The following is a 22,807-nucleotide window of genomic DNA, read 5'->3' as shown; positions in this document are numbered from 1 at the left end:
AAAAATCAATTTGAAAAGTGATTTGGAAACTGGGTGTGGTGTCCATATTTAATCCTAGCACTTGGGAGGCAGAGGCAAGGTGGCTCTCTGTGAGTTCCAGATCAGCCTGGTCTACAGAGTGCGTTTCAGAAGAGCGAAGACTACAACAGTGGGCCAAAGGAAGCTGGAGATTAAGCTGTAGGTTAGTGATTACTACCATACCCAAGGTCCTAGGTTCAATTCCAGTGCCAGAATTTCTTAAAGATATTATCACGAGTTACATAGTGAAGAACTATATAGTTCTCGGGAGAGTAGTCACTACTCAATTTTTCAGCTTGCTAAAACTGCCATTTTAAAATCAGCATCTAGTGCACAGAACACATGAAACTCAATGCTTCACTCCTTCTTTAAAAGGGGAACAAGAACACCCTTGGCAGGGAATAGGGAGACAAAGTTTAGAACAGAGGCTGAAGGAACACCCATTCAGAGCCTGCCCCACATGTGGCCCATACATATAGAGCCACCCAATTAGACAAGATGGATGAAGCAAAGAAGTGCAGACCGACAGGAGCCGGATGTAGATCGATCCTGAGAGACACAGCCAGAGTACAGCAAATACAGAGGCGAATGCCAGCAGCAAACCACTGAACTGAGAACGGGACCCCTGTTGAAGGAATCAGAGAAAGAACTGAAGAGCTTGAAGGGCTCGAGACCCCATATGTACAACAATGCCAAGCAACCAGAGCTTCCAGGACTAAGCCACTACCCAAAGACTATACATGGACTGACCCTGGACTCTGACCTCATAGGTAGCAATGAATATCCTAGTAAGAGCACCAGTGGAAGGGGAAGCCCTTGGTCCTGCAAAGGCTGGAACCTCCCCCCGCAGTGAACAGGATTCTTGTGGGGAGGGTGGTAATGGGGAGGAGTGGGGAGGGGAACACCCATATAGAAGGGGAGGGGAGGAGTTAGTGGGATGTTGGCATGGAAACCGGGAAAAGGACTAACATTTGAAATGTAAATAAGAAATATCCAATTTAATAAAGATAAAAAAACCAGCATCTAGAACACTGAAGAAATGTTACAAGTATTTCTAGAATCTTAGCATGTACTGGCAGGTTTTGTGTGTCAACTTGACACAATCTGGAGTGATGACAGAGAAAGGATCCTCCTTTGAGGAAATGCCTCCATGAGATCCAGATGTAAGGCATTTCCTCAACTAGTGATCAAGGGTAGGAGGCTCCATTGTGGGTGGTGCCATCCCTGGGCTGGTAGTCCTAGGTTCTATAAAAAAGCAAGCTGAGCAAGCCAGGGGAAGCAATCCAGTAAGCAGCACCCCCTCCATGGCCTCTGCATCAGCTCCTGCCTCCCAAGTTCCTACCCTGTGTGAGTTCCAGTCCTGACTTCCTTTGGTGATGAACAGCAATGTGGAAGTATAAACTGAATAAACCCTTTCCTCCCCAACTTGCTCCTTGGTCATGATGTTTTGTTCAGGAATAGAAACCCTGACTAAGACATAGCATTAAGAAAGCTATGAGTCACAGGAATCTAACTTCCTATCTAATTAAATAATTCTCCCTAGAATACATAATTGTATTATGTTCACACCTTTGCTTACAGTCTTCTAGTGACAATGGAATTAGATATCTTTCAACAAAGCTGTCAGATTTATAGGGCTACTATCTAATAAATAGTTGTTCCTTACATTGATCTGAAATTTTTCCTCCTGTAGGTTTTACCCATCGGTTTCCATTCTGTTCTGTGGAGTTTGACTGCTGTTTAATATTTTAGTCCTAAGTCCTAAAAACATTCAGAAAAGGGTTGTCATTCCTACTCTCAGTGTTTTGTCAACATAGACGTCATTATAGTCTCCAAATATTTTCACATGGTATATTCTCTACACTAATCCAATTATTTTTAATGTGCAATGCCTAGAAATAATCACAATACACAAAGTGTAGCTAATTAACACAAAATACCCACCTAGATATTATTAAAATAGGCCCTAACACAGGCTCTTACTATGTAGTCCAGACTATTCTCAAACTCCTGGTCTCAAGTGATCTTAACGCCTCATGCTCCTGAATAACTGTGATTATGGACAAGAACATGCTGTATTACTGTTCTCATTGGTAATAAGTGATGCATTTGTGTGTCGAGTTGACAAGGGGCAATCTGACAAAAAGCAACTTAAAAGAAAGGTTTATTTTGGATTACAGTTCAAGAGGAAGTCCATCATGGCAGGAAAAGGCATGGCGGTAGGTGGTAGGTGATCTAGAGTAGGTTAGAGCACTGGTACGTCTAGATCATCTAACCAACTCACAGACATGCCCAGAGGCTTGTCTCCTAGGTGATTCTACATACTGTCAAATTGACAACCAATATAAACCATTACACTAGAAACAAACCTTTTTCATGTGAACTACTGTCAAGACAAATGTACCTCTGTCCCAATCTAGTACATAGGCCATTGGCAGCCTTGTACATATACAGCAACTTGCTTAACTGAAATATTCACCTTTATAGGCTAAGAAATGTCAAGTGATATTTCAGAGTCATTTAACAAATTGTAAAAGTTAAGGTGTAAAACTGAGTATGATGGCACACACCTTTACTTTTACCACCAGGATACTGAGGCAGGAAGAATAAGAGTTCAAGGTCTATATATCCTATCTAAAAGTAATAATATATAGGTCCAAATCCTGCTAGACTTTATATCAGTATTTTCTTAATTGCCTTAAAGTAGTTAACAAAATATTAACAATATAAGTGAAGACAAAAATTATAAAGAAAAAAATTCATGTATATATCAATCTCATTTGCAGTGTAGGGAGCATTGGACAAAAAGCCTAGTGGCATGTATATCTTGTGGGTATGCAGAAGCCATCTAACTGGATAAATTCCCCAATAATAGGAAATTTGTGCCTGGTAATATAAATCTAGCTATGGCAGATAAAATCATGGACCCTAGAGGAGAACTTGTTCTCTCCTAAACCAATGGAATTCCTAACAGTACTCTAAACACTGATCCTTGTACCCACAGATGAGTGTAGTTCTCACCCCTCACCAAAGAAGCTTTTTTGATGCAGATGGAAATTATTACAGAAATTCATAACTGGTCAAAATACAGAGAACAGTAGACCATGGAGTGCCCCACCCCAATTAACATATCTACAATGCAACCTCTCTGCCTAAATATAAGAGAACATTCCAGAAAGGGGGGCAGGAAGAATTAAGAGCCAGAGGACTAGATTTCTGCTGGGATATCTAGATATCAGATACCATATATCATATTATATCCATATATGAATGGATAACAGGGAAGTTACACCTATGAAATCTTAACAGCATGACAGTTGACATGACAATAATACAGATGGGGAAAATCTCACAAGGTCCTACCCCTATTGAAAAGGTAGAGGCAATTCATGACTACTGTGAGAGGGAGAACCAGTCTTCTCCAGGATGAGCTTCCTGACAGGTTATCCAATCGTAAGTGGTCAGCTGTAAACACACACATATGAGCACTACTAAATGGATTCAGCACGGAGTGTGTCTGTGTGTGTGTGTGTGTGTGTGTGTGTGTGTGTGTGTGTGTGTGTGTGTGTGTGTGTAAAATAAAAAAGGAAAGGTCAATAGTTTGAGATGAGGGGACATGAGGAGAGTTAGGGAATGGAGAAGAAGAAATAGAAATGATTTGAATACAGTATTCATTTATGAAAATCACTTAAAATATAAAAGGTTCAAAAAAAATGAAAATTTTGATTCTGATCTTGAACCTTCAGGTAAATGATGTTTCCTCTATTAACTTCAGTTTCATCATCATAAAATAAAAGATTTGAACAATGTAAAATATATACATATATCAAATATATATCCCATACATTTTGTGTCAGTTTAAATTTTTAATAGGAAGTATAAGAGGGCTGGAGAGATGGCTCAGTGGTTAAGAGCACTGACTGCTCTTCCAGAGGTCCTGAGTTCAATTCCCAGCAACCACATGGTGGCTCACAACCACCTGTAATGGGATCCAATGCCCTCTTCTGGTGTGTCTGAAGACAGCTACAGTGCAGTCATACATAAAATAAATCTTTTTAAAAAAATAAGAAAAAGGAGAGCCAGTCATGGTGGTACACACCTTTATTGCCAGCACTCAGGAGGCAGAGGCAGACCTCTGTGAGTTCAAGGCCAGACTGGTCTACATTGAGTTTCAAGCCTAACAGGGGTATACACATAGTGAGATACTGCCTCTAAAAAGAAGAAAATAAATATAATTTTTTATTTCAGAATACATTATATTAAGAAGATAGCAATAGTCCTCAACATTGTGTATAGATTCAACTCTCTCTCTACCGAACTTGTAACTGGCTTCTTTGTACAAAGTGACAAGTTAATCCTAAAATTCATATGGAAATGTAAGGAGCCCAGAATACTCAAAACAATGTTACAACAAAATAAAATTTTACTGGTAACTCATCCTTCCTCATCTCAAAGCTTACTATACAATTACAGTAATCAGGACAGTCTGGTGCTAGCATGAAGACAGAGATATCCAGCTAACTTAGTAGAATATAGACCAAAATTAAGCCCTTAGATTTGTGATATAATTTTTTTTACAAAAGTTCCAAGATTACTTAACAAGGAAACAGAGGATCTCAACCTGTGGCATTTGAGATAGTTGGATAGCCATGTATACAAAAAAGAAGAGTTAGACATCTCATTTCATACCTAGAAGTAAACTAAAAATGGATCATGAGCTTAAATAGCATTACTTGAAACTGTCAAGTTTTCAGATCTAGAGAAAGTGGAGCTTCCATACACTGTTGGCGAAAATGTAAGTTGGCATGGCCACTATAGAAGATAATCTGGCAGTTTCTCAAAAAAAAAATTCTAATTAAAAATAGTTACACTTACCAGGCTACCCAGCAATTCCACTTCTAGGTATATACCCAAGAAAAATAAAAACATGCAGATACAAAACTCTATACATAAATATTCACAGTATAATGAATAATAACCAAATACTGGAAACAATTCAAATGTCTATCAGTGAATGAATGGTTAAATAAACACTTATTTATCTGCAAATCTGCAGAGTGAAGCATGACGCAATGTGATTAAGCCTTAAACAATTATGCTAAATAAAAGTTAATCATAAAAATCGCCTACTGTCCATCTTTACCTGCATGAAATGCCCATAATAGGCACATTTACAGAGACAGAAAATTGATTTATGTTTACATTAAATATAAATATATCTATTAAATTTATATTAAATACTTATAATAGAAATATATTAAAATTACTGGTACATTATAAATAGGTGTATCTTACAGTATAAAATTATATATCAATAACAATGTTAAAATAATATTATATTTAAGGCTTCTTCCATTTCCAGAATTGCCATAGGCAAATTCATCATAGTTAACATTTTACCAACTAAAAATACATGCCTAACTCCATAATGACAAACTAAGGAAACTAATAAAGCAACAAATGATAGAGAACAATTTGGAAATTTTAATATTTACATAAAACCAGAAGACTTTTAAGTATCAGTGAAAAACACTGAACAATCATAAATAAGAAGGCATCTTTGAGGTCAACTATTTAACGAACATTGTGAATGTAAGAGAATCTCAAGGTTGGGTAGATGGCTCAGTAGGTAAGAGCAACTGCTCTCCAAGCATGAGCTCAGCACATACTAGGTCAGCCAGCCTAACCCAAACATCAAGCTCCTTGTCCAATCAGGGACCCTGCTTCAAGGGACTAAGGCACAGAATTATAGAGGAAGACACATGATGTCTTGCTCTGACCTCTACATGTAGACACAAAGGTACACCCTTCCCACATGCTCGCATGCATGTACCATGCATATCACAAATCCATATATTTGAAAAAAATAATAGTTTAAAATGAGACTTTCAAAGACAGTATTTCAAAAAAAATAGTTGTTGTCATAAATACAGATGTTAAATGAAGTGGTTGAATATTATGCTTAGCTATTCTTTCTTTTCACTCTCATTCATGCTACACAGATTACAGTCACCACTAGTAATATCAACTATCATATCCTATAGATATCCCGTTGTAAGGCCACTGTGCTTATGATACCTACTGACTCAGCTTGGTAAGAAAGCACATGGAAGATGCCCTTCTCCACGGTGTTCTTATACAGGAACAAGTTAGTCTCAGTGTGGCAGCTCTGCATTAATCTGATATATAATTTCTCCAGATTCTGAAAAATAAAAAAACCCACAAGCATGAGACCTACCACAGATGTTACTAACAATTTCCACTGCTCAAAATCAGTAGTAACTTACAGCCATGGCAGCTTGAAAAAATTCATCAGCAATCTGAGCATTTCCAGTATCCAACCATTGTTTTCCTGTTTTCATATTCATCTAGAAAACAGAAGTTAGGAAATTATTTTAAAACTTCACACCTCTCTCTAATTGGTTGAAAAATATTGGAGAACATAGTTTCTCTATATATTGAGATACGGTATACAGGGAAAAAACCAGCCATCAGCACTTTCTAGAGTTCTGCGCTCTGCTTTGAATTTCAACTTAAGAGAAGGGGTCTTGAGAAAAGCAGTAACAAAAGATTAATGTTTGTGCTGGTTACTTTTAAAGGTCAACCTCCACAACCTAGAATCACCTGGGAAGAGAGTCTTAATGAGAAGTTATCAAGGGCAGATTGGCCTGTAGATCTGCTCAGAGAGTCTCTTGCTTCTTAGCTGATGTAGAAAGACCCAGCACAGTGTGGGTGCTGTCATTTCCTAGGAAGGAGATAGTGTACTAGATAAAGCGGGAGAGAACTAGATGAGAGCAAGCAAGTATGGATGTGTAAATTCTCTCATTGATCTTGACTATAGACACAAGTAGACACAATATGACTGCTTCAGTTCCTGCTTTGACTTGTTTTCAACAATGGACTGTGACCTGGAATTGTAGGCCAAATAAATATTTTCTCATCGACATTGATTTTTGTCTGACTATTTCATCACAAACATAGCACAAAAACGCAACTAGAGCAATGCCTTAAATATGTATCTTCTGAGAAAATATTTTTAATATTTTAGTCATGTATGTTTTCAAAAATTCCAATTATTATTCCAATATTTTTAAGGATTTCTTTTTTAATGTTTATTTATTTATTATAGTCAATGTTATGTATTGCATGTATGCTTCCAGATCTCACTATAGGTAGTTATGAGACACCATGTGGTTGCTGGGAAATTGAACTTAAGAATTCTGGAAGTGCATTCAGTACTCTTAACCTCTGAGCAATCTCTCCAGCCCTATCCCAATATTTTGAATAGTTAGAATTTACATATTGTTAAATAGCCTTTACTTGTCATGACCGGAAAATGCTCTCAATACTGTAACTGATAGGTAATCAATAGCTGATATATAATATGCATAAATGCTGTGGACACAAATAAGGACTGAATTGAGATAAAAGAGTGAGCATATGGTACAGCCACCTCTTCTAGTATAGATGCCCAGAAATGACAGTAAAAAGTACGCCTCTAATTCAACAAGAGTCCTGGAAATTCAGAGGTATTCTCAATGGACCAGAAATTAGGAGAAATCTCTAAAAGCAGAAAAACAAATAAGACAAAAACTCTCATCACAAATGCACAAATATAGAAAATATAGAAACACCCCTTTATGTGAAAAGCAGAAACATCAAGTAATTAGCCTCCCCACAAAACGTCTCTATCTTCCCTTGAGAAAATAGCAATAAATACAGCTCTTGGGCTGAAAAGAAATAAAGAGATTCAGATAGCTGACAACATAGATCAGTGCAAAATATCTGGTCTTAATCCTCCATCTGTCATGTGGTTCAAGTTACTATAGTGTGACTCAGTATTCAAAGAAGACTATCGAGAAACCTCAAATTTAGTGAGGAAAAACAATTCCATGAAAGAACATCCCACTCAAAAAGAATACCCGAAGGAGGAGAATTAAGAAATGTAGGTGAAAGGGGAAGAGAGGTAGAATGGTGAAGGTATGAATACTCTAACCAAATGGAAAGTAAAGATTTAATCTTCAAAAGTTATGGGGAAAATGTATTGTTTGTATTTTTAAAGATTTCCAAGCTTATAAGGACTACACAGAGAGACCCTCTCTCAAAAAATACTTTAAAGATAGCCGTCAAGTAAGTTTTACATAGTGTACTATAAAAATGGAGAAAAGATCAGAGAACATAATATAACAGGAAATAACTCCTTATATCATAATTCTAAGTAAATAGATAATATAAAACTGATAAATCAAGAATTAGTTGTTCTGGGTTGGAGAGATGGCTCAGCAGTTAAGAGCTCTGGCTTACAGCAGTCCTGAGTTCAATTCCCAGCAACCACATGGTGGCTCACAACCATCTATAACAGGATCTGATGCCCTCTTCTGGTGAGTTTGAAGACAGCTACAGTGTGCTCATATACATAAAATAAATAAATATTTAAAAAATAAAAAAGAATTAGTTGTTTTAGTGTTGAGGTTTTTGGTTTTTTGTTTGCAGCGCTGGGGCTTGAACACAAAACCTCACATATACTAAACATCCTTTCTACCATTAAATCCAAGAATGAGTTATTAATATAGAAAAATTGCCACTTCATAAAAATTGTATGTTGAAGCCCTCACTTCAAATGTATGAGCACATTTGAACATAGGGCCTTTAAGAGATAATTATGTTAAAATGAGAGCCTGACCAATAGAGATGCAGAGGCACACAGCCAAACATCGGACTGAGTGCAGGGACCCCACTGGAGGAGTTAGGGCAAGAACCAAAGGAGCTGAAGAGGTTTGTAACCCCATAAGAGGAACAACAACATCAACCGACCAGACCTCCCAGAGCTCCCAGGGACTAAACCACCATCCCAAGAATACACAGGGATGGACCCATGGCTCCAGCTGCATATGTAGCAGAGGATGGCCTTGTCTGGCATCAATGGGAGGAGAAGTCCTTGGTCTTGTGAAGGCTGGATGCCTCAGTGTAAAGGAATGCTAAGGTGCTGAGGCAGGAGGGAGGAGCACCCTCATAGAGACAGGGGAGAGGGGTAAGGGGATAGGGAGTTTGTGGAGGGGACACTGGAAAGTGGGATAGTATCTGAAAGGTAAAGAAATAAAACCATTAAAATTTTTAAAAAGCTTCCTGTCTCCTTCTGCACCCTGAAGTTAACACTGAGGCACAGCTCTCCAAACCCAAACCCTGCCCAGAGAGGGCTGGTCTCCCAGGAGTGCTGACACACCTAAGATCACAGGCTCACAAGCTCACAGGAGGGACAAGCTCCAGTCAAAGGCACTAAGACTAACAGATACTAGAGATAACCAGATGGTGAGAGGCAAGAACAAGAACCTAAGCAACAGAAACCAAGGCTACTTGGCATCATCAGAACCCAGTTCTCCAACCACAGAAAGTCCTGGATACACCAACACACTGGGAAAGCAAGACTTGAATTTAAAATCACATCTCATGATGAAGATAGGAAACACTAAGAAGGACATGAATAACTCCCTTAAAGAAATACAGGAAGACAAAGATAAACAGATAGAAGACCTTAAAGAGGAAACACAAGTATCCCTTAAAGAATTACAGTCAAGGGGGTTGGGGATTTAGCTCAGCGGTAGAGCGCTTGCCTAGTGAGGGCAAGGCCCTGGGTTCGGTCCCCAGCTCCGGGAAAAAAAAAAAAAGAATTACAGTCAAATGCAACCAAACAGGTGAAGGAATTGAACAAAACCATCCAGGATCTAAAACATGGAAATGGAAACAATAAAGAAAGCACAAAGGGAGACAACCCTGGAGAAAGAAAACCTAGGAAAGAGATCAGGAGTCGTAGATGTAAGCATCACCAACAGAATACAAGAGATAGAAGAGAGAATCTCAGGGACAAAAGATACCATAGAAAAAAACATTGACACAACTGTCAAGGAAAAGCAAAATGCAAAATGCTCCTAAGCCAAACCATCCAGGAAATTGAGGACACAATGAAAAGAACAAACCTAAGGATAATAGGTATAGAAGAGAGCAAAGACTCACAACTTTGCAAATATCTAATTTAGAATTATAGAAGAAAACTTCCCTAACCTAAAGAAAGAGATGCCCATAAACATACAAGGAGCCTACAGAATCCCAAATAGATTGGACCAGAAAAGAAACTCCTCTGGTCACATAATAGTCAAAACACCAAGTGCACAAAACAAATAAAGAATATTAAAAGCAGTAAGGGGAAAAGGTCAAGTAAGAGGCAGACCTATCAGAATCACACCAGACTTCTCACCAAAGACTATGAAAGCCAGAAGATCCTGGACAGATGTCATACAGACCCTAAGAGCACACAAATACCAGTACAGGGTACTATCTACAGCAAAACTCTCAATTAATATACATGGAGAAACCAAGATATTCCAATACAAAACCAAATTTACATAATATCTTTCCATAAATCCAGCCCTACAAAGGATAATAGATAGAAAACTTCAACACAAGGAGGGAAGCTACACCCTAGAAAGTAATCTTGCAAAAAACACAAAAGAAGATAGCCACAAAAACATAATTCCACCTCTAACAACAAAAATAATAGGAAGCAACAATCACTTTTCCTTAATATCTCTTAACATCAATGGACTCAATTCCCCAATAAAAAGACAGACTAACAGACTGGGTATGTAAACAGGACCCAGCATTTTGCTGCATAGAGGAAACGCACCTAGTGACAAAGACAGACACTACCTCAGACTAAAAGGCTGGAAAACCTTTTCCAAGCAAATGGTCCTAAGAAACAAGCTGGAGTATCCATTCTAATAAATCGAATAAATTTGATTTTCAACCAAAAGTTATCAAAAAAAGATAAGGAAAGACACTTCATACTCATAAAAGGAAAAAAAATCTACCAAGATGAACTCTCAATTCTGAACATCTATGCACCAAATGAAAGGACATTCATAAAGCTGAAAGCACACATTGCACCTCAGACAACAATAGTAGGAGACTTCAACACCCCATTCTCATCAATGGACAGATCATGGAAACAGAAATTAAACAGAGACATAGACTAACAGAAGTTATGAACCAAATGGATTTAAAAGATATCTATAGAACAGTTCATACTAAAACAAAAGAATATACCTTCTCAGCAGCTCATGGTACCTTCTCCAAAATTGAAAAGGTCACAAAACAGGCCTCAACAGATACAAGAAGATTGAAATAATCCCATGCATCCTATCAGATCACCACAGACTAAGGCTGGTCTTTCATAACAATAAAATCTACAGAAAGCCCACATACACATGGAAGCTCAACAATTCTCTACTCAGTGATAACTTGGTCAAGGAAAAAATAAAGATATTAAAGGCCTTTTAGAATTTAATGAAAAGAAAGGCCCAACATACCCAAACTTAGGGGACACAGCAAAAGCAGTGCTGAGAAGAAAACTCATACCTCTGAGTGCCTCCAAAAAGAAACTGGGGAGAGCATACAACTAGCAGCTTGACAAAACACCTGAAAGCTTTAGAACAAAAAGAAGCAAATACACCCAAGAAGAGTAGACAGCAGGAAATAATCAAATTCCAGGCTGTTATCAACCAAGTAGAAACAAAAAGAACTATACAAAGATTCAAAACAATCAGGAACTGGTTCTTTGAGAAAATCAACAAGATAGATAAACCCTTAGCCAGACTAACCAGAGGGCACAGAGACAGTAGCCAAACTAATGAAATCAGAAATGAAAAGGGAGACATAACTACAGAATCTGAGGACATTCAAAAAATCATCAGATACTACTACAAAAGCCTATATTCAACAAAACTGGAAAATCTAGAGGAAATGGACAATTTTCTAGACAGATACCAGGTACCAAAGTTAAATCAGGATCAGATAAACCATCTGAACAATCCCACAACCCGAAAAGAAATAGAAGCAGTCACTAAAAGTCTCCCAACCAAAAAAAGCTCAGGACCAGATGGGTTGAGTGCAGAATTCTATCAGACCTTCAAAGAAGACTATGGCTAATACTCTTCAAACTATTCCACAAAATAGAAACAGAAGGAACACTACCCAATTCATTCTTTGAAATCACAATTATCTTATATCGAAACCACACACAAACCTTATAAAGAAAGACAACTTCAGACCAATTTCCCTCATGAATATCGTGCAAAAAATACTCAATAAAATTCTCACAAACTGAATACAAGAACACAACAAAATGATCATTCACCATGATCAAGTAAGTAGGCTTCATCCCAGGCATGCAGGGATGATTCAATATACAGAAATCCATCAACATAATTCACCCATAAACAAACTCAAAGGAAAAAAAAAACCACATGATCATTTCATTAGATGCTGAGAAAGCATTTGACAAAAGTCAACACCTCTTCATGATAAAAGTCTTGGAAAGAATAGGAATTCAAGGCCCATACCTAAACATAGTAAAAGCGATATACATTAAACTAGAGCTGACATCAAAATAAATGGAGAGAAACTTGAAGCAATCCCACTAAAATCAGGAACTGACAAGGCTGCCCAATCTCCCCCTACTTATTCAATATAGTTCTTGAAGTTCTAGCCAGAGCAATCAGACAACAAAAGGAGGTCAAAGGATACATACAAATTGGAAAGCAAGAAGTCAAAATATCACTTCTTGGAAAGCAAGAAGTCAAAATATCACTATTTGCAGATGATATGATTGTATACTTAAGTGACCCCAAAATTCCATCAGAGAACTACTAAGCCTGATCAACAACTTCAGCAAAGTGGTCAGATATAAAATTAACTCAAACAAATCAGTAGCCTTCCTCTACTCAAAGGATAAACAGGCTGGAAAGGAATTAGGGAAATGACTCCCTTAACAATAGTCACAAACAACATAAAATACCTTGGGGTGACTCTAACCAAGCAAGTGAAAGATCTATATGACAAGAACTTCAAGTCTCTGAAGAAAGAAATTGAAGATCTCAGAAGATGGAAAGATCACCCATGCTCATGGATTGGCAGGATTAATATAATAAAAACAGTCATCTTCCCAAAAGCAATCTACAGATTCAATGCAGTCCCCATCAAAATTCCAACTCAATTCTTCAGAGTTAGAAAGAGCAATTTGCAAATTCATTTGGAATAATAAAATCCCAGGATAGCGAAAAGTATTTTCAACCATAAAAGAACTTCTGGGGAATCAGCATCCCTGACCTCAAGCTGTATTACAGAGAAATCGTGATTTAAAAAAAAAAAAAACTGCAAGGTATTGGTAAAGAGACAGTCAAGTAGAATAGAATAGAATTGAAGATCCAGAAATGAACTCACACACCTATGGTCACTTGATCTTTGACAAAGGAGCTAAAATGATCCATTGGAAAAAAGACAGCATTTTCAACAAATGGTGTTGGTTCACCTGGCAGTCAGTAGGTAGAAAAATGCAAATCGACCCATTCTTTTCTCCTTGTACAAAGCTTAAGTCCAAGTGGATCAAGGACCTCCACATCAAACCAGATACACTGAAACTAATAGAAGAGAACATGGGAAAGAGTCTCAACACATGGGCACAGGGGAAATTTTCCTGAACAGAACACCAATAGATTATGCTCTAAGATCAAGAATCAACAAATAGACCTCATAAAATGGCAAAGCTTCTGTAAGGCAAAGGACACTGTCATTAGGACAAAGTGGCAACCAACAGATTGGGAAAAGTGCTTTACCAATCCTACATCCAATAGAAGGCTAATATCCAGTATATACAAAGAACTCAAGAAGTTAGACTCCAGAGGACCAAATAACCCTATTAAAAATGGGGTGTAGAACTGAACAAAAAATTCTCAGCTGAGGAATACCAAATGGCTGAGAAGTACCTAAAGAAATGTTCAACATCCTTAATCATCAGGGAAATGCAAATCAAAACAACCATGAGATTCCACCTCACACCAGTCAGAATGACTAAGATCAAAAACTCAGGTGACACTACCCAAAGACTATACTTGAACTGACCCAGGGCTCCAACTGCATATGTAGCAAAGGATAGCCTTGTTGGGCACCAGTGGAAAGGGAAGGAAGCCCTTGGTCCTGCCAAGGTTGGACCCCTAGTGCAGGTGAATGTCGAAGGGGTGGTAACCAGGGGTGTATGGGGGGACACCCTTATGGGGGAGAGAGAAAGGTTAGAGGGCTTATGAACAGAAAACCAGGAAAGGGAATAACATTTGAAATGTAAATAAAGAAATATATCCAGTAAAAAATAAAAAATAAAAATAAAGCAATTCACCTTATTAAAAAAAAAAAAAAGAAAGAAAGAAAGGTACTTTCAAAAAAAGAAAAAAACCAGGTGACAATAGATGCTGGCAAGAATATGGAGAAAGAGGAACACTCCTCCATTGTTGGTGGGATTGCACACTGGTACAACCACTCTGGAAATCAGTCTAGAGGTTCCTCAGAAAATTGGACATTCCACTACCTGAGGACCCAGTTATATCTCTCCTGGGCATATACCTAAAAGATACAAAGACACACATGCTCCACTATGTTCATAGAAGCCTTATTTATAATAGCCAGAAGTTGGAAAGAACCCAGATGCCCTTCAACAGAGGAATGGATTCAGAAAACGTGGTACATCTGCACAATGGAGTACTACTCAGCTATCAAAAACAATGCCTTCATGAAATTCATAGGCAAATGGATTGAACTAGAAAATATCATCCTGAGTGAGGTAACCCAATCACAGAAAAAATGCACATGGTATGCACTCACTGATAAGTGGTTATTAGTCCAAAAGCTCAAATTACCCAAGATGCAATCCACAGACCACTTGAAGCTCAAGAAGAAGGATGACCAAAGTGTGGATGCTTCACCCCTTCTTAAAAGTGGGAACAAAAATATTCATAGGAGGGGATATGGGGGCAAAGATTGGAGCAGAAACTGAAAGAACAGCCATTCAGAACCTGTCCCACATGTGGCCCATATACACACAGCCACCAAACTAGATAAGATGGATGAAGCTAAGAAATGCATGCTGACAGGAACTGGATATAGATCTCTCCTGAGAGACACAACCAAAGCATGTCAAATACAGAGGCGAATGCTAGCAGCCAACCACTGAACTGAGAACGGGACCCCCTGTTGAAGGAACCAGAGAAAGGACTGAAAGAGCTTGAAGGGGGCTCGAGACCCTATACAATGAACATCAATACTCAACAACCATTTATCTAGGACTAATTACCCAAAGACTATGTGATGGACTGACCCTGGACTCTGACCTCAGGTAGCAATGAATACCTAAAGAGCACCAGTGGAAGGGAAGCCCCTTGTCCTGCACAAGACTGAACCCCAGTGAATGTGATTGTTAGAGAGGCGGTAATGGGGGAGGAGGGAGAGGGGGAAACACCATACAGAAGGGAAGGAGGAGTTAGGGATGTTGGCATGGAAACCGGGAAAGGAATAAATAATCAAATGTAAATAAGAATACTCGTTAATGAAAAGATGGAAAAAAAGACCATTAAATAAATAAATAAATAAATAAATAAATAAACAAACAAACAGAAAATTCTCAAAGAAATATAATTGGCCAATAAATATATGAAAAAATTTCAACACCATTATCCACCAGAATCTAAAAATGAAAACCACATTAAGATTCTATCTTACCCCAATCAGACTAGCTACCATCAAGAGAAAAAGGAACAAAGAATGCTAAGGAGATGCAGAGGGAAATGTGGAAAGACGTATTGTACACAGGGGATGTAAATTAATATAATGTATAGAGGCTTTGAAAAAAAAAACCTAAAATAGAACTGCCAATGGACTCAGCTCTACTACCAAAGGCTAACAACTTTAGGAATCTAAGTTAGCACAACACAGAAATATAGGCACATCTGTGATTATTGGAGCACTAGCCACAACCACCAAGATGCAGAATAAGCATAGACATTCATCAGCAGATGAATGATAAACAAAATGTGGCAAATATACATGATAGAGTTTTATTCACCCATAAAGAAGAACAATATAAATATAATATACTTTGAAGAAAAAATGGATAGTATTATAAACTATCATGTTAAAGGAAAATAAATCACACTTAGAAATATCACACACTTTCTTTCATATGTAGAATCTCTCTTTCTCTCCACACACATACCACGGAACTAGAAAGGAGACTATTTGAGAGAGGAAGGAAATAAAGGGAGGGGGAAAGATGTCAGAAGAGGGTAATAGGGAGGTTAATATAAGCAAAGTACAATTACACACATTTATCAAAATAACATAATGAAACCCATCACTTAGTATATATACTAACTGAAAACTTAATAAAAGTTTTAAAATTAAAAAGAAAAAAGAAGAGTTGCCATGAATTGATTATTTTATTTAGTGGTAAAAAAATGGAGGAACTGTGGTACTGTCTTAATTGATTTTCCTTTATGCTTTGTCTTAGTCAGGGTTTCTATTCCTGCACAAACATCATGACCAAGAAGCAAGTTGGGAAGGGAAGGGTTTATTCAGCTCACACTTCCACGATGCTGTTCATCACCAAAGGAAGTCAGGACTGGAACTCAAGCAGGTCAGGAAGCAGGAGCTGATGCAGAGGCCATGGAGGGATGTTACTTACTGGCTTGCTTCCCCTGGCTTGCTCAGCTTGCTTTCTTATAGAACCCAAGACCACCAGCCCAGGGACTGCTCCACTCACAATGGGCTGGGTCCTCCCACCTTCATCACTAATTGAGAAAATGCCTTACAGCTGGGTCTCATGGAGGCATTTCCACAACTGAGGCTCCTTTCTCTGTGATAACTCCAGCTTGTGTCAAGTTGACACACAAAACCAGCCAGTGCATGCTTGTTGATCTTTATTGCTTTAGCACCTTAGTGCTTGCCTTGTAAATGTAAGAAATGGGATCCAAACCCGTATAATTGGGCTATGCCAAGCTACTAAACTGTTTTTAAATATTAATAACTAAAAAGGATGACTTTCTGTTCCAGCCATGACTGGACAGTTGAGATAACATTTTATAAAGGCTGCAACAAAACACTTGGGTGACTTCAGTCTCTGAAAGAAGGGAAATACTATAAAGTAAACCCCCACATTCAACATAGTTATATCCCATCACATATGACAGGTGTTTGTTTATATACTATTAGCATATTCACCTATTTGTACTCACTTATAGTTCATAAAGCACTTCTCATAAAACTAATTTTAACCCTATGGCGCTGCACGACAAATACTAGTCTCCTCATTTTACAAATAAGAAAACTAATCTTTCAAGGTAATATAGCCAGTAAGTCACAGGGCTAGAATCCATACCTCGGTTTCATACTGCACATGCCATAAGCTCGCTAGATATATAAGACCACAGTCCGAGATACTTAGGAGACTGGCACAAGAAGATCACTCGAGACAAGTAGTTTGAAATTAGAGTGGGTAATAGAGTCATTACCTATTATAATTACCTTGTTGCCTATTAGAATTAGAATTACCTATTACAATTTTCCTTTAACAAAATTAGAATTTTGAGAGTCTTGCCTCAAAAGTAAATAAACAGTCAGGCATGGTGACACCCACCTTTAATCCCAGTACCAGGGAGGTAGAGGTAAAGACAGGAGTATGTCTCTGAGTTCAAGACCAGTTTGGTCTACATAACAAATTCCAGGACAGCCAGGGCTGCATAGTGAGACTCTGTCTCAAAAAATGTAGGGCTGAAGAGATACTCAGTGGTTAAGAGCACTTGCTGCTCTTCCATAGGTCCCAGGTTTGATTCCCAGCACCCACAAAGTGATTCAAAACCATCTGTGACTCTGGGTGCAAGAAATATGATGCCCTTTTCTGGACTTCAGGGGCACTAGTCACACAAATGGTGCAGGTAAAACACCCAAACATATATTCTTTAATGAAATAAGTAATAAATGAGTAAATAAATAAGCAAGTAAGCCAAGCCAGTGGCATACCCATGTAATCTCAGCACCTCAGGAGGCTGAGGCAGGAGGATTATAAGTTCCAACTAAGCCTGGGGTCTATGGTTTGAATATGAAATGTCCCCCAGAGGCTCATGTGCTTGAAAATTAGTCTTCAGCTGGCGGTGCTCCTGGAAATTTCCGTGAGACAGAAGTGCCTGGAAAAGTCAGGCACTAAGAACAAGTTCTTGGGGCTACCTCGTCTCGGATTACTTCCATTTTGAGGGACAGATATTGGGACAGTCTTGATCTACACCTCTTTGATCACCCTGCTATTGACTGAATAGTCTGAAATGGCCTCTAACTTTCCTCAGTCCTCCTTCCTCGGCACCCACCCCTCCCCCGAAATAGTATTACAGACATGTGCTACTATTCCTGGTTTCCTTCATGCCTTTTCTTGGCTTTTTGGCTAGTATGATGTGAAATGCTCTGCTTTACCACATGCATTATGCCATGACAGACTGATACCTCTGAAACCATGAGCCAAAATATACCCTTCCTTCATGTTGTTATATCATAGTATTTTGTCACCGCAATTAAGAAAGCCAGCTAAAATCGTGGGCTACAAAATGCTGTCTCAAATAATCAAAAGAAATCAATCAACTAATCCTGAACTCCTTTCATTGCTGAATAGTTCATATTTTTCACAAAAAGTCTGGGGTATTTTTTGTTTTCTAAACAGACATATATATATATATATATATATATATATATATATATATCCCAAGCTGACTTCAAATTTGAGATCCTCCTGCCTTAGATTCCTAAGTACTGCAATTATAAGTATGTGCTACCATACCTGGCCTAGAAAAGAAATCCACCAAACAGGAGGTGATAAATGTATAAAAGAATTCGTAAATATAGGATTATATTTCAATATTTTCTTCATTGAAGCATTCTATTAAGTACAATACTTATAAGAACTACAACTATACTACCTATACTAATAAAAAAGAAACTGGATAATATTCTGGTTTGCCCTGGAGTTCTCTGTATTTTGATGCTAATTCTGCTGACCCAAGGATGGCTGCCTAGTCACATACTCAGGACTCAGGGGACTTCATCAGAACCTTCTCTCCATTTAATTGGTAAAATACAGGTGAAGGCTGGTACAGGATAGAACGAGGGCTGTCATTGGACGATAAGGAAGGATGGGCTGGAGAAAAGTTTGAGGGAAGAGGAGGGAGGAGGAGACGGCAGAGTAGCCGTAGGACAACATGGAAGCTGATGTTAAGATTCCCCGCTGTACATTTACAGATTGTTCTGAATGTTCTTAAGGGATGGATGTGTACAGGGCTTTGTATGTTTAGGTGGGCAATTATATCTTATCAATTGGGTCAGAGCTTATTGGGTTGTGTGTTCTTTCTTGTGGAGAATTGAATTTGGGAGAGCGTGTGGGATGCTGCAGAATTAGAATGTATATTTCTGACATGGTGGCAGCCGGCCTTGGGAACTGGATGGACCAGTCTCAGAGAGAGGCCTGCGGCAGTGTGACACAGGATGAAGCAAAGCGGGTGAGAGAATTTGCTGACTGAGATTAAGATATCTATCAGATATCTTGGGGCACTGCGGTGCCGGACCTAGAGCAGGTAAAAGACTGATTTATTGTTTATATTTTTACAACTGGATAACACTAAAGGTTTTTCCAGTTTAATACTAAGTTCAATTATTTTCATAGAAGTAAATACTGTGTCATTTAATCTTATTTCATTTCTTCAATTAATCAGGGCTTACCAAAATCTGTCTTTGAATAGCTTCTTCTGAAGAAATTGAGACTCCGTGCATACATACCAGCTTGCAAGCAATGTAACACACTGTAAAAGAGTAATTAGACAGACATCAAACATAAAGCACTAATTCTCTTCTTTCCTTCCCCTCCCCCCCCCCGGGGACCGAACCCAGGGCCTTGCGCTTCCTAGGCAAGCGCTCTACCACTGAGCTAAATCCCCAACCCACTAATTCTCTTCTTATATAAAGGAATCAATAATTAAAGCTAAGCCAGCTTTATTGTTTACAAATAGAAGTTGTGGGTTTTTTATTTGTTTTTTTTTCTTTTTTGCAAAGTTTTGCTGTGGGTTTTGTTTAGTCTGAGTTTTTGTTGTTGTTTGAGACAGGGTCTCATGTGGGTCAGACTGGCCTCAAAATTTACTATATAACTGAGTCTAGCTTTGAACTCCTGAACCTCTAGACTTCAACTCCTCAGTGATGGGATTACGATATGGACCACCACATCCAGAATAGTTTTTTCTTTAAAATATTTTTCATAAAATGTATTTTGATCATGTTCTTTCTCCTCCCCTACCTCCTCCCAGATTTTCCCACTTCCCTACCCGCCCAACTTCATGCTGGCTCACTCCCTCTCTTTCTGTCTCAAAGGAAAATCAAAACAAACAAAAACCCATTAAGACAAAAATACCAAAATAAAACAAAAAGCACAAAAAGACACATGGAATTCACTTTATGTTACAGCCAGCATATCTTTTAATCTTTTCTTTTACTTTTTCCTGTGCTAAGGTTCAAACAGCTTGCATAGCAAGTGATTGTTCTAGCACAGAGCTAACCTCCCAGGCCCCAAACAGGAATTTCAAAAGACCAGTCTAAATAATCAGTTTTCCAAAAGTAAAAAACCTGAAGTTTATCAAATGAATTGCTTGCTTACTACTTTTAGTCACATATATTTAATGATATATTATAATCTTTATAATTCTAACATTTTCGTTTCTGTAGGAGTTAAATCTTCACTGAGAATATCTGATTCCATGCAATGCTCCTGACCCACGCTGACAAAGTAATCCTCAGCAGAGCGGCAACCTATAGCTTATTCATCATTAAACCAATTTCTGGATAGCGGAGTAATTTGTTTTCTTCTAAAATCTGAAACCTTCTAAATATTTCTTTAGGTGACATAAAAGTTCTTGAAGTATAATCTATAAAATACAGGTGCCTTTATTATACGGTTGTCTGTCACTGAAAATAGGAGAGTCTGTATAACTGTAACTTGTTCACATCTGTACTCTGCCTTATTGTAAAACATAGGCAAGTTTTTAAAAATGAGTTTACTGAACTAGTTAACCTTTTTCTTGTGAGACAGTCTCATACAGCCCAGGCTGGCCTCGAATTCCTCATAAGGAATCAAGGGTGCTCGGATTACAGTCATGCATAATCATGCCTAATTTATGTAGTGCTAGAAGTCAAACCCAGGATTTCACACATTCTGAACAAGAACTCTTCCAGCTGAACTCCATGTCAACTTTATGCTAGATGTAAGTAATCCTTCTACCCATGCTGGTACCATTTCTAATAAATGTTCCACTGTAAAAGAAATACTTTCCAGATAAAATTATAGGATGAATGAAGTAGTTAGATTTTATTGCTTATCATGAAATGTAAAAAAATCTATCTCTTAACAAAGTTATTTCTTCTGACAAATACTTCGTGAAATACTTTCTAATTGAATGTTTACATTGATTTGAGTTTCCAGTTTTGAACTGTTTCCTTTCTTTTTTGATGATGTTTATTAATTGTTTAGTTACTTCCAAGAGCCCTGATGGTTCAATTACTCCCCCTCTTGAAGTTATCTTCAGTCCCGTCTTCTACACCTCAAAAAAAAAAAAAAAAAAAAAAAGCTGGCGATGCATGCAGCCTCAGCACTCAGGAAGTAGAGGGGGGTGGATCTCTGTGAGTTCAAGGCCAGACTACACTCCATAGTGAGTTCCAGGACAGCTAGAGCTACACAGAGAAACCATGTCTCAAAAAGGAGAAAAAGAAAAAGAAAAACAAATAACTTCACTGTGTTTCAAACCTGCATCCCATTTTTCTCTTCCTTTCAATGCTAAACTTTCTAAAATTTGTTTTATATCTGTGTGTGTGTGTGTGTGTGTGTGTGTGTGTGTGTGTGTGTGTGTGTGCGCGTGTACGTCTGTGTACCACAAATATGCCTAGTGCCCACAGAGGCAAGAAAGTGTCAAATCTCCTGCAATCGGAGTTAAAGTGGTTGAGAATGACCATGTGGGTGCTATAAACTGAATCTGAGTTTCTAGAAGAGCACCAAGTTCTCCGAATCACTGAGCCATCTCTACAGCCCCTCTCCTAGCCTTTCTATGAGACAAGATATCAACAGCCTGGAACTTACTGTGTGGACCAGCCTGGCCTCCAACTCACAAAGCTCTGCCTGTCTCTGCCTTTTGCATGCAAGAATTAAAGGCGTGCACCAACACTCCTGGCTTCAACAAATGACCTGTTTCATTTTTATTTCATGTGCTTGGGTGTTTTGCCTGCATATATGTCTGTGCACCACATGCATGCCTAGTGCTCTCAAGTTAGCCAGAAAAAGATGTCAGATTTCCGGGAACTGGACTTACAGATGGTTGTGAGCCACCATGTGGGTGCTGAAAATCAAACCCAGGTCCCCTGGAAGAGCACCCAGTGCTCTTAACCAAGAAAAACTTTTCCAGCCCCCAAACTTCTTGAAATGAATAATTCATCTGCCTCTGTTTCTTGCCACTCATGAAGCACAATGATTCTCAACTTTTACCACTTTATTAAAATTGTCCTCCCAAAGATTAGCTTCCTTGAGAATCATTATTTTCTCCTTCAGAGAACTTAACTACTCTTACAGCTTCCAGCTACCACCTTCACATGAGTAACTGACAAAACTACAGGCTCAGCCTAGATGTGAGTGTCTTATCTCTAATCTTTCTGTTACCACAAACAGTTTTACGGGTAGAGATAAAGTTCAGTGACAAGAGTGCTCACTCTGTATGCATGAGGCCTTCAATCCCCAACACACACACAAGTAAAATTTACAAGCATGTCCTCTATTTTAGGCTTCCCAATTTCTGTTCATTATTCCATAATTCTTCCAAATTGAAAAACTAAAAATCTTGGT

General features: G+C 38.3%; 1 protein-coding gene across 1 annotated transcript in view; it reads right to left on the bottom strand.

The window, feature by feature from the left end:
- Nucleotides 1–22,807, bottom strand: part of Tex11 (testis expressed 11) — a 161,014-nt gene that overhangs the window by 119,045 nt on the left and 19,162 nt on the right. The window contains exons 5-7 of the mRNA XM_032889391.1: nt 19,654–19,733; nt 6,306–6,386; nt 6,101–6,220 (exon numbers count right to left, since the gene is read on the bottom strand). Of these exons, the coding sequence (XP_032745282.1) occupies nt 6,101–6,220; nt 6,306–6,386; nt 19,654–19,733 (281 nt within the window). The remainder of the gene's footprint in view (nt 1–6,100; nt 6,221–6,305; nt 6,387–19,653; nt 19,734–22,807) is intronic.

Source organism: Rattus rattus, chromosome X (genome assembly GCF_011064425.1).
Source record: "Rattus rattus isolate New Zealand chromosome X, Rrattus_CSIRO_v1, whole genome shotgun sequence".
Taxonomy (NCBI): domain Eukaryota; kingdom Metazoa; phylum Chordata; class Mammalia; order Rodentia; family Muridae; genus Rattus; species Rattus rattus.
Note: the sequence above shows the minus strand (reverse complement) of the source record. Positions and strands in the feature narration are given on the sequence as shown.